This window comes from Cottoperca gobio, chromosome 12 (assembly GCF_900634415.1).
Source record: "Cottoperca gobio chromosome 12, fCotGob3.1, whole genome shotgun sequence".
Lineage (NCBI taxonomy): Eukaryota > Metazoa > Chordata > Actinopteri > Perciformes > Bovichtidae > Cottoperca > Cottoperca gobio.
The window spans coordinates 9,848,484-9,860,565 of NC_041366.1; the positions used below are offsets into that span (position 1 = coordinate 9,848,484).

General features: G+C 39.5%; 1 protein-coding gene across 2 annotated transcripts; it reads left to right on the plus strand.

The window, feature by feature from the left end:
* Positions 1-2,660: 2,660 nt before the first annotated feature.
* On the plus strand, positions 2,661-10,958 carry LOC115017184 (T-box-containing protein TBX6L-like). Of its 2 annotated transcripts, XM_029445442.1 has the most exons (10): positions 2,661-2,685; positions 6,621-6,819; positions 7,177-7,324; positions 7,495-7,597; positions 8,447-8,611; positions 8,807-8,953; positions 9,052-9,128; positions 9,320-9,393; positions 9,529-9,721; positions 9,830-10,958. In XM_029445442.1, the coding sequence occupies exons 3-10, from the start codon at positions 7,197-7,199 to the stop codon at positions 10,023-10,025; spliced, it is 1,083 nt and encodes a 360-aa protein (XP_029301302.1). In that variant the 5' UTR covers positions 2,661-2,685; positions 6,621-6,819; positions 7,177-7,196; the 3' UTR covers positions 10,026-10,958. The 2 variants fall into 2 exon arrangements, with proteins under 2 accessions (XP_029301302.1, XP_029301303.1); XM_029445443.1 differs by lacking the exon at positions 2,661-2,685 and having other exon boundaries at positions 5,954-6,724.
* The last annotated feature ends 1,124 nt before the right edge of the window (positions 10,959-12,082 follow it).

The following is a 12,082-nucleotide window of genomic DNA, read 5'->3' on the forward strand; positions in this document are numbered from 1 at the left end:
GAAATATAAAACGACTACAAAGACACGCAAAGCAACTGCAAAAAGACACAGAATTAAAAAAAAGGAGCAAAACAGCCACAAAGACACAAAATGACTACAAAACGTATAAACCTGAAGTACATACAGTAGTTATAAAGTGTAATGCCTTATATGGAATATATGGAATTCTATGAAAATATACCAGTTCCAGAATGTTGTGATGTCATAAAAAGAATTATCTCAAATACAAACGTCAACAAGCAACTGTTCATAACATACAAACCTACTGAACTGAGAGCATCAAACAACCAAGAGAGAGAGAAAGAGTATAGACAACGGACGGGAAGATGATTGCAAGCCAACACCTCCTTGCTGAGATGGAGCGGGCTCAAAGCATGAGGAAACTGACCCTGGAGGAGAGAAGAGTGGAGGTCAGAAGACAAATGTATGTCGAGCTGAGAGCATTGGAGATGAAGCGCAGACAAGCAGTCGCTCTGGAGACCCTGCTGAAGTGCAAAAGGGACAGAGAGGAGGAGGAACGAGAGACAGAAAGGGCACTGCAAGAACACATGGAGAAGACTAGGAGGCAGGAGATCCTGCAGAAACAACAGCAGTGCCAACTGAAAGCAGAAAAACTTCCGTGGCAACAGGTGATACTAACAAGCCCCACTTGTTGTTTGAGTGCTCTGACAGAAGACCAAGAGAGTAAACCAATATCTGCTGAGCTCTGCCACAATAAGAGAGCCAAAGTGAACCTGCCCTCTTAAATTAAAAAGTAAACTCTGCACAACAACTGGGTTGGAGAGACAACAATGGACAGTGTGCCTGCTAAAAATAACGACTCCATCTACCTCCTCTTTGCAGCTAAATAAAGCCCCAAATGTGACGGTGTGTATCATAATCCTTCCATTCCTCTGCACTGACCTTGTATTTAACTAGTTAGTTTGTATTTAATTGTAAGTAAACGTTTATCTTCTTTTATCTTAAGAAAAAAAAAACAAAGTCAACAAGACCGTGCAGTGGATGAAGGACAGACTGAAACTTGGACACTGGGTTGAAAAGTACCAGCACCACACAGATATGAAGAGGGAGAAGCGCATGCGCAAAGCAGAGGAGCAATATGCTAACTGGACTGCCTTCAAGAACATCCAGGCCAGCCACTATTCCTCACTGTATGATCGTTATGCTGGAGGATTTGCTACAGACAGAAAACAGCATCCTAAAAGCCACTTTCTAATTCACTTCATTTTTTTGTTTTATTATTTACTGTGGAACTGTGCTCATGGTGCTCATGGTGTCGCTCATGGGACACACCTCCCTGAAAACACTCCTCCCGTCTGTCATTTTTATCTGGCTGTGGACAGGAGTATTCCACAACCAGCCACTTGTGGAAACTCCTGTGGCTGTGGACAGGATCTCTTGCCACACTTGTTGGAAGAGGCCTGTCAACGGTCCACTTTACCTGGCTGTGGACACGACTCTTGCCACACTTGTTGGAAGAGTCGTGTCCACAACCAGGTAAAAATGACAGAAGAGGAGGTACAGTTTTGTTTTTTTTAAGGATGGTGCGGCTGTGAGCCTCTGTCATCTCCCTGCAGGACTCAGTCCCCTGCAAGAGAATAGCACCAGGTTACCATCATGCTTGTATAGTGTTCTGATCCCAGCTGAGCCACTCCCGACTCTCCCCAGCAGGAGACGCCATGACCACAGTCCACCGCCACACTGCTCTTCTTTGTTTGTGTGATGTATAAACCATAATAAAACTGTTGAAGTGAAAACCTCAAGTTGTCCTGATTACTGTCTTACATAAATAGTGGTTAAGATGTGTTGAAATATATTGATACTCATATCACAAATGTTGGCATTGTGTGGTGAAGGAAAAAAGTAAGTTCCTGGCAACTTCACAGTGACTTAAGGAAGTTACTGCTGCGAGCCAAGAAACATCATTTCATCAACAGGCTCAGTGGGAGTTATCTCCACTTTAAAAAACTATTTTGAAAAACAAAACGGTAATGACCGAACAACACAAAACTAGAATACAAGACAAATAAAAATAAGCTTGGTGATGGACGAGACTGATGAAGAAGTGTTAGACAGAAGAAAAGGGGAATGATGTTTTTTAAAAAGGTTCAGTATCTTACAAGGCCACATGCTAGCACGGTCGTGGTAATAATACACAACCCAATACTAGGACAGTTTCAAAATGTGTTTCCAGGTCAAATGTTTTGCATGTATAAATGTTACTCTACATATAAAAGTGTTTTCAGTTGAAGTGCAGTTGTTTTTAATCCATTCTTTGTTTAAGAGGCAGGAATATGTGGCAAGCCGAACACATCCACCAAAACGCCATCCTTGAAAACAAAAAGAAGAATGATAAGAAAACACCTAAATGACTACGTTACATTTCAAATGTTATTACTCTTTTAAATGGCTCATGTTAAACAATACGGATTCAGTCAGTTACTACTGTAAAAAAAAGGAAAAAAACATGCCAGCCAGCGGTGAAAAGTTGAAACAGAATTAACTTTTGGAGAAACACGAAGCGGCGTCACGCTGCGGAGGCCAATCACTTAACCGGCGATCAATGAGCCATTTACTATAAGTGACAGTACCGCAACACAACCCTGCGCTCATCACCCCACCGCCTGATGTGATGTGAAAGCAGCCTCCTCCACACAGACACGGAGAGGAGCAGAGGAGAGGAAGGTGAAGTGAAGACACTTTGTCGGTACCAGTTACAAACAGGCTTAGTATTAGGGAACGACACGCTAACGTGGGGACGGATTTGGTGTTTTGAGCGGAGCTACACCAGAGAATATTCTGTTAAAGTAGATCGTGATGCTGTTGCAGGAAGTGATGTAGGCTAATGTTGACCCGAGGAGTGAGCTGAACTCCATTTAAAATGTTGCCTTTTAATCGCTGCATTGCTTGTCAGCAACCTGTCTATACTAACTTAAAAAGGAATGTGGCGTTGTGTGCTCTGATTAATTTGTCATGCAGTTAATCAGTATATATTTAAACTAGTTTAATAAACTCAACTCCTGGCAATTGCTCCTGGTGTTCTTCCCCACTGTTTTCTAAGAAGGACATAACGGGCATAACAGGCAAACCAGCTTTAAAAATGACATATTTGGAAAAGTGAAACTGATCAATATTTAAAGAAACTTACTCGTACTTACTGCCCATTTACTACAAAAACATTTACTTTACAGACGTGTAACGTAAACATGATGTTGTAACTGGCCTGCCTTGCCTCCTCTCTTCCTCCTCTAATTTTTCAGTTTAATCGTTTCGTTAGCTTATTCCTTTCCTTTTCAATTTCCTGTAATCTGTCACGCTATTCACACTAAAAGAAGGGTAACAGAGTAGTTATTCGCTTTACATGAAAATCTTCACGAGTTTTATAAGATGTCCTTGATTAAACCTTTACAGCACTGACAGTATATTTATTTTCCTCCCTGTTAAATCTTTTTTGGATGAGTGTATGTTTAAGGAATATTGTCCACATTTTGACAAACAGCTTACAACTAATATAATTGATACAGTCAGGATGAATATTATTTATTTGTCTGTGAATTTCTGTCTGTTCCAAACATCATATTTTACCACAAAAGTGAGAATTAATAGGGTAATTTGCAACCGTTATGCTTTTCTATGTTAATTATTTGCAGATGATCAGTGCTGGAATAAATTTCATTAATCATGCCTCTGACAAAACACCGCTCTATGCAGGGTAGAAACTGAACAAATGTAAATATGTCTTTATTCTTGAGTATGTCTTTGGCAACTGCATTACCTTCCTCCTAATCAAATTTTTGCTCCAGTTAAATAGCATTATGTATTGTTGAAGCCCCTTCAGAGAGAGTACTTTGGATTATTATATGAAGTGCAGAAAAGCTAATTTTCCCAAATTCATGTGACAGCATGCTCAGCAGACCGGGGAATTATGGTCTGCAGAAAGAGCTGCTTCTCCTACAAGCTTTTTAAAAATCCCTTTACAATTTGTGTGAATATGTTCATGATTAGCTACGTATTGGATGAAAAGTCGGTTTTTTTTTGTATTCATTGTATCATTATGTTAGTTTTAGAATCACATTGTGTTATCTCTCTTATTTATTATAAATTACGTATAGTAAATATTTATTTGTGTGTGTTATATAAACATATGTATATATATATATATAATAATGTGTATGTATATTTGATTATATTTATTTCTCATACATACTATTCTATTTAGATATTCATCACAAACATGCTGCATTTATTTATCTACTTATCGGCATTCTGTTCCTTTTTTGTCTTCCTCCTGTGCTGTAGTTACCTACATGCAAAGTTTTCTTTCTATAGTTTGAATTTATCTTTTCGGGACACAATTATTAGAGAACTGTTGAGGCTGAAGGCTGAATTGCATTGTGGGTATTATTGATTACTAGTTTACATTCATCAAGACAACAACACAAGGCAAATACTGTATATACTAAATCAATTGTGAGTAATTAGTAAGTAGTTATTGGTTTGAGTGTTTAAGGAAACGTCCAGTAGGTGGCAGTATTAGCAAATAAGAGCTTTAGTGAAATATTTCAGCCTACATTCTATATCCAATTTTGGGATCCTTATTACATAATCATTTTAGGCTGACACTGCAGTATTATTTGTAAAAAATAGATTTTGAAGAAATTAAGATTTGTCCTCCCCAGATAAACACACACCTCTCTTTTCTTGGATATAAAATGACTTTCTTGGGGTGTAACTCAGATTATTCTCCCCACCCATTCAGCCACTCACCATCCCACTTCACCCAAAGCGGTGAACAGATCACAGAGCCACGTCTCCGAACTGCCACCACCGAGGCCTTGCACTGCATCTTCCAGCTGCAGCTTAGACTAACTTCTCGAAACTGCCGAAACCACAACACTTCCTGTGCCATGAGTTATTTTTACTGCAGCAGAACTGTTGCCTCACAGAAACAAGACGCAAAACAAATGTAATGCAGGAGAAGTACTACTTACATCTAACACATATCTAATATCTGGGGATCTGTAGCTTACAAATCACCAAATAAAACTGAAGCAATTGACCTAAAATCTAATGCAAAACATTGACAGTACTTCATTTGCATTCCCATTACAGCAGTGCCCAATCATGCTGAAATACCATTAGCAGGAACAGATGTTTGTGATATCTTTTGCTACACAGACTTGATTTTGTAGCATAGCTGCAGAGGTGACACATGCTGCAGGCAGGAACAGACTGAATTCCATCTTCAAGCCTGAAGTTGATTTAAGCAGAGGAGAAATGTTCCAACATGCCTACAGTCGGAGCGAAATGGCCTCCCAAAGGCAGCAAGCTGCTCTTTCTGAGAGGTGGTTCAGGTAAATAATATGATAATACTGTACAGTACGTACAGCCTCAGACACAACTTTCACAATATACCCAAAGACGATCTAATCGGAACGAAAACTGGCAAAAGGAGGCACAATATTTAGTTTGTAGCAGGTCATGACTGGTCTGAGAGCTGAGCTCCCTGAGTTCTTAGAGATGATGAAACATTAAGGCCAAAGTAAAAATCTCAATGTCTGACCTTGATGCTCCTGGTAAATCTTTGTGTACTTAAATCAAATATTATTAAATATACTATATTATTCGCTTCGTGAAGTGAGTAAACAGTCTACGCCTTTTTGCAGATACTTTAATTTGCATTAAGTATGTCAACGTTTAACACCTCATCTAGTTGTTGTTCCTTTTTTCATGATGTAGCTTTGAGGTTGCAAAATTCCCCTTTGACAGTTTCATAATATTATGTACCAGCTTGCTCCAACTCTTCATTGAAGCTGTATAATGTTAAAACTAATGGAAACACTGAAACCCTTAAGATTCCATGTTTTATATGTACGAGTCATTCCATCAAATGGAACTATTCAGGATATTAAAAAAAAATTAGCTTGACTTATTTTGTATCTGGTACTGTGAGACCACCATTAGAATTTAAAGTTAAGAAATGTTCCCGGAAGGAATTCATGTAGGATTAAATTCAGTGGGCTGTAAATTTAGAACATTGTCCTGTAAAGTCCCAAACTGCTGCTCTACCCTTCCTCCCATCAGTCTTTCATGTTAACAGGCTGCTAACTGCTGGCTCCATCACAGAGCCCGCTCTCCTCCCAGGGTACTGGAGGTAGTATAGGGTGGAGTGGCAGGGCCAAATGGCCTCATAGGATGAGAAGCATTGTCAAGTCCCCACCTCAGCTCAAATCACCTCTGTAATCTCAGGATATGTTCTCAATACACAAAGAGAGCTCTTCCACCCCCCCGGGGGCACTTTGAAATTCAGCTCACTGTTATTCAACTTGGACTGAAGGAGAGAGAATCCTTTATGTATTGCAGGCCTATAGTACATGCAGAGTGTATGTGAGCACTTCTGGGTCATCCCAATCAAGTCCCAGGATAATAAAAAACATTGTTGTGATTTTTGAATCCCTAAATATCTGTTTATGATCCCATTTAAGGGAGTATCTTTCATATATATTTTTAAAGGTAATCTTAGGATACAAACTAAACATCTCTTTTATTGCTACTTTTATCACAGTCCCATGGTATGTCAACTGAACAACATCAAGTAACATTCTCACCTGCCCCCTCAGGACCCCCCCCCCCCCCTGGCTGTTCAGACCACACCCTTTCTGTGATGACCAATCAAGTTCAAGGCTCAGACTTTTCAAGGATAGAGACCCCGGGTGTATTGATTGTAAGTGTTAGAACATCTGAAAGCAGCACTTTCTCTCAAGACTTCTGTGTTGGGGTTGCTAATAGGAAGACACAGGAACATACAACACATCTCTGGTAAGTTTGATCTCATGAAATGTAACTATGCATGTGCAATGTGACACTGGACTGTTCGATTTCGTAAGTAAATAGTAAAAAAAAAAAAAAGACACGATGCATTTGGCCATGCAGTGTTAAATTGTTGTTTAACTAGCAACCACAAAGAAACACATTTCTTTATATTTGTATTGTTTTGAAGAGAAATTGAGATCTAACATATGGTGTGCAAAACTATCCTGAACTATGATGTCATGTCTCAAGTTCTGCATGTTTTTTCTTTACCTGTTTTTAATACTCCTATAAATGCCATACTGCTATAAAACATAGGTCCTGAAAAAATACGTCTCATTTTGCAGAATGTGTATTTCTCCACAGACTCCAAATCGCATCTGAGCATGTCCCGGTCACCTCCAGCAGCTGACTCATACCAGCAGGGCTGCATCAGGATGACCCTGGAGAACGCTGATCTCTGGAAGTCCTTTCACAGCATCGGAACAGAGATGATTATAACAAAGCATGGAAGGTAACTATCCACTGAATTCCACCAGTAGTGCTTCTTATCATTTATAGACTGGAACCTACAAGAATGTTGCATATGCTAATATTACAGAGCAGAGACTCTGTGCACATTTCTCAAGATTTTGCAAATACATTTAAATTCTCATGACTCATAACTTTGTATATTCTTTTCAGGAGAATGTTTCCACACTGCAGCATCAGTCTATCTGCGCTCCAACCTTTTGCCAATTACATCATCATGATGGATATGGTTCCTGCGGACAGCTTCAAATACAAGGTAAATGCATATGCAACACACACTGAGTACTGTTGTTGACAACATTTGGGGATTAAAACCTGCAGACTGCAGTATGTAAAACGCAGCAGTTTGCAGCCAGACACTGGCCTGCCCACTCTGGGCCGTTCACCGCTGCATATCAAAGCCTTTCATTGCTTCCTGTTTGTGCACTCTCGGCTGGAGGCCCAATCAATTAGCATCCCTCCTCATTCACAATCGGTGAATGAGGAGCAGTCGGCCATCCATACATTCAACGGCTCTACACCAACTGCTATGGCCCATTTGGTCACAGTTATTGCTTTTAGCACACACTTGAAAGAAGAGGTAGAAAAAAAAGGGAGAGTACTGTAGAAGAGCATTGGGAGAGTGGTTTTTAGGTGGTGGGGAATTTGTTACAACAGTATTTCTTTTAATATGATTTTCTTTACAAAATAGTGTTATTTGCATACATGACTAGAAATCTAGAACTCTACTGTACAATGTGAATAGCCCTGCAATGAACCCTGCTAACAAAGACATTTTTTTGATTCGTTTATTTTGGTTGTTTTAAACTTATACAAGTACCTACCCTTTTTATATTAATTATTTTGTACAGTTCCCTTTAGATTTATAATTGAAAACAAAAGAACAAATATATATATGTACATAAGAGTCACAAACGGAAATGTACAAACTAGTGTTCATACCTCAGTTTTACATTTGATCTAAAATGTCATGCACCACAGCTTTCTCCGGTGCACCAGCCATTATGAGGTGAAAGAAAAGTATTGTATGCTTCATGAAGACTTCTGATTAATCAGACACAGTCTCACACTTGATAACCTTTCATCCCTCCCCATTTCTCTGTAGTGGAAAAAGGAGCAGTGGGAGGTCGCAGGGAAGTCAGAGCCCCAGCCCCCATGTCGGACATACATGCACCCGGACTCTCCTGCCCCAGGAAGTCACTGGATGAAGCAGCCGTTGTCTTTTCTCAGGATGAAGCTCACCAACAACACCTTAGACCAGCATGGCCATGTAAGACACCATCTTACCATCTTGCCATGCTATGTTTAATCAGAATAAGAAATCCTTTATTAGTCCCACAATGAGTAAATTTACGTTGTTACAGCAAAATAACAAGAAAATCAAGTGGTGAGTACACAATAATTAAATAGAATAAAATAGAGTAACAGTAGTTTATTCACTTTCCTGTTTTGCTCACTCTGTCAGATCATCCTGCACTCCATGCATCGCTACTACCCCAGGTTTCACGTCACCCAGGCAGACAGTCCTTACACTGTCCGCTGGGGTCCCTTTCAGACTTTCTCCTTCCCAGAGACGACCTTCACAGCAGTGACCGCATACCAAAACCCAAAGGTATGAAGCGGTACAGCAGTTTTATAAAACCCAACACAAATGTCATGATATTCCCGTTTGATTGGAACTGCACTCCCAATATCTTCTTGCCTTTTAAGATCACCAAATTGAAGATCGACCACAACCCCTTTGCTAAGGGATTCAGGGAGGGAGGCACCCATTCCCACAGCAAAAGGTATGAATAAATACGCTTGTTAAAAAGAACATACTTTTGGTTTAGTCTTCTGCATTTAAATAAAGACAGATTGTAATTACCACATGTAGTAAACACATACAGTTTTAGGCCAATATAAACATAAACATCGTCTATCAGCATGGGCAGAAAAGTGTCATAAAAAGGCTTTAAATGTTCTACTTTTTCTATAGGTGTCGTTCAAATAGAAGCCCTCCTGCAAAAAGAGCCACACTGGACAGGGAAGCTCTTTGCAACAGTCCTCCAGGTATGTTTTGTGATATTTGAGTTATGTTATTTGAATTGTTTTGCTCATACACCAACAGATAAAATTCCTAGGAATGAAAAGGTATTTCTTTAAATCTCTGTGCCAGTCCTATTAAACATTGTATTTCCAACACAGGCCTGCAGAGGATGCCGTCCACCTCTGAGTCAGTGGAGGCAGGGAAGGATCAGCAGCCATCGAAGGAGCGTGACCTTTCAGCCTGTTCTGTGGAGCAGGAGAGTCTACACGCTGAGCCCCTGGAGCTGCAGGAGTATGACTACAGCTGTGAAGAACAGATGGTGCCTGCATCCGTGCCATACCAGCCCTACAGGTATGATTGAAGATACCCAGGATGAGATGAAATTGGTCCAGAAACAAATGATATGTACACTGATGATCCATGAAATGTAACCTCCATGTAACTCTTTTATCCCTCTAGATCTCAAGAGTACGCCAGATTTCCACTGCCCTCCAATGAAGTAGATGCAGTGCACACTCTTGTCCACCCTCCCCATCATCCACTCGCCACAGCTGAACACAACCCCCAACAACATGGCTACTACCACCATCCTCACCACCATAGCCATGCTGTGGATTGGAGCCAATACCCGCTCTTCTCCTACTCCTGTTGGTGACTTACTGACAGGCCAATGGTTAAAAGTTTACAATTGTGTATAAAATGTTGTGTATTTCCAAGAGCTTGATTTGTATGTGGGGGTCACTTTAATCTGTGTGAGTTTCACTGGACAAAAATCTTATTCACCTGAAGTGGAGACTCATGTCTTCCTGTTTTTTTAATATTCCAAATCACACACATGCTAGTTCAGTCTGAACTTGCATGGTTCTCTGTGTCAAAATAAATACTGTATGTGTTTTGAAATGCAACATATACAGACATTATTGTCTGTATCCAGTCAGCTGGGAAATAAGTGTGAAATGTAATCTTCAGGTCTAAAGAAAGGATACCCATCCGTACTGGAACATAACTTTAATAAGCCTGTTATGATATCATATTGAGTTATCAAAGATATTTGGAAAGGTTTTCCTTTTTAGGTTTGATTTTGTGCTCATCTACGGCTGACAGCTGGAATTGCTTAAAACACAATGTAGTATGAAATATGATCAGAATGTAATGCATAACCAAATTTACTTATATTCAACACAAAAATGTGAAAATGTCATATTGTGTCAGAATCAGTATCTGCATCATAAAATGACAAAATTGTATATTTGTGTTTGATTGCTGAGGACAGCAACAATGAGTGCACTTGTGTGACATTCAGGTATGTTTTCAGGTATTTTGATAAGAATTAAAGACACATAGCTAATGGGATTCTTCAAGACTAAGATTCTACAGCCACCTCTTTGAGGCTGTACTAAGCCACAGCGTGCTAACATGCTCACAATGAAAATACTAACATGCTGATGTTTAGCAGGTATAATGTTTACTGTGTTCACAATCTTAGTTTGGTGTGTTAGCATGTTAACATTAGCTAATTAGCATTAATCTTAATGTACAGCTGAAGCATAGAGGAATGTAATACGTTTTGGCAACAAAAATAAATATTGACCTGATTATACTTTCTCCAGCATTATTAGAATTCATCCTGAGGGGAACGTGAATATATGTGCCAAATTTCATGGCAATCCATCCAATAGTTAAGATATTTGATATTTGATTCAAAGATTTGACCTGCTGATGGGGCTAGAGGATAACTCAAAGGATCACCAAAGTCATTACGATTCATCCTAATAGAATGTTAATGCATCCACAAAAAAATATTCCGGAAATGCTATACTACAATTAAATGTCACAAGAATACCAAGTAAGAACAACTCTATTTGAAACCTTTAAAACACAAGCATTACACAACAGCAAGCATATTTATGTGCGGGAACGAGCACAAGAACAATGGAGCACTGAGAGACTGTCCAAAAGCAGCGAGTATGACCTGATAAGGCGAAGACAGACAGCTAGTGTGGAATTACCATCATTGTCTGGCATAGTTTCCCCAGCAGAAGGCAAGAACGTCTGTGCTGTAAATGTTTTAAGAGAGAGAGAGAGAGAGAGAGAGAGAGAGAGAGAGAGAGAGAGAGAGAGAGAGAGAGAGAAGCCATATCTGGGACATTTATACAGCTTCAGGGAGCAGACACTGCTAAAAGGGAGCTTTCTAGAGCACACCAACTCATGTGTTTTTGTGTTATAGACTTTTTTAACATAACAAAAAAAATACATACAGAGAGGCAACGTTTCGAATGGTACCAAACCTGGAGCAGATATAGTTTCAGTCAATGTGTTTCTAAAGGACGCTTCATGAACATCAATAATGATAACAGAATCGTCAATTTAACCAGGTCTTCCTGAGGTAGCCTGGGTCATCTGGGCTCATCCCAGATTCCTCTCACCTGGCTATAAAATTAATTATATACGACAGATGAGGTCAATTAGTGTGCAGGAATTGTAATTCCAGGCCCAAAGGGCATGTTATAGTATGCCACACAAATTGTCATTAATGTCATAGTGTAGGATGCAATAAAAACGTACATTCTTTTAAGAAACCCTGGTATAGAATGACACAAAAAAATAGGATAAAAAAAAGTCAAAGCATAGTACACCACAACAAAATTATTAGGAGACTATGCCATAACAAATGTAAAGAAATAGTATGTTCTTCTTTTTTCGGCTACTTCC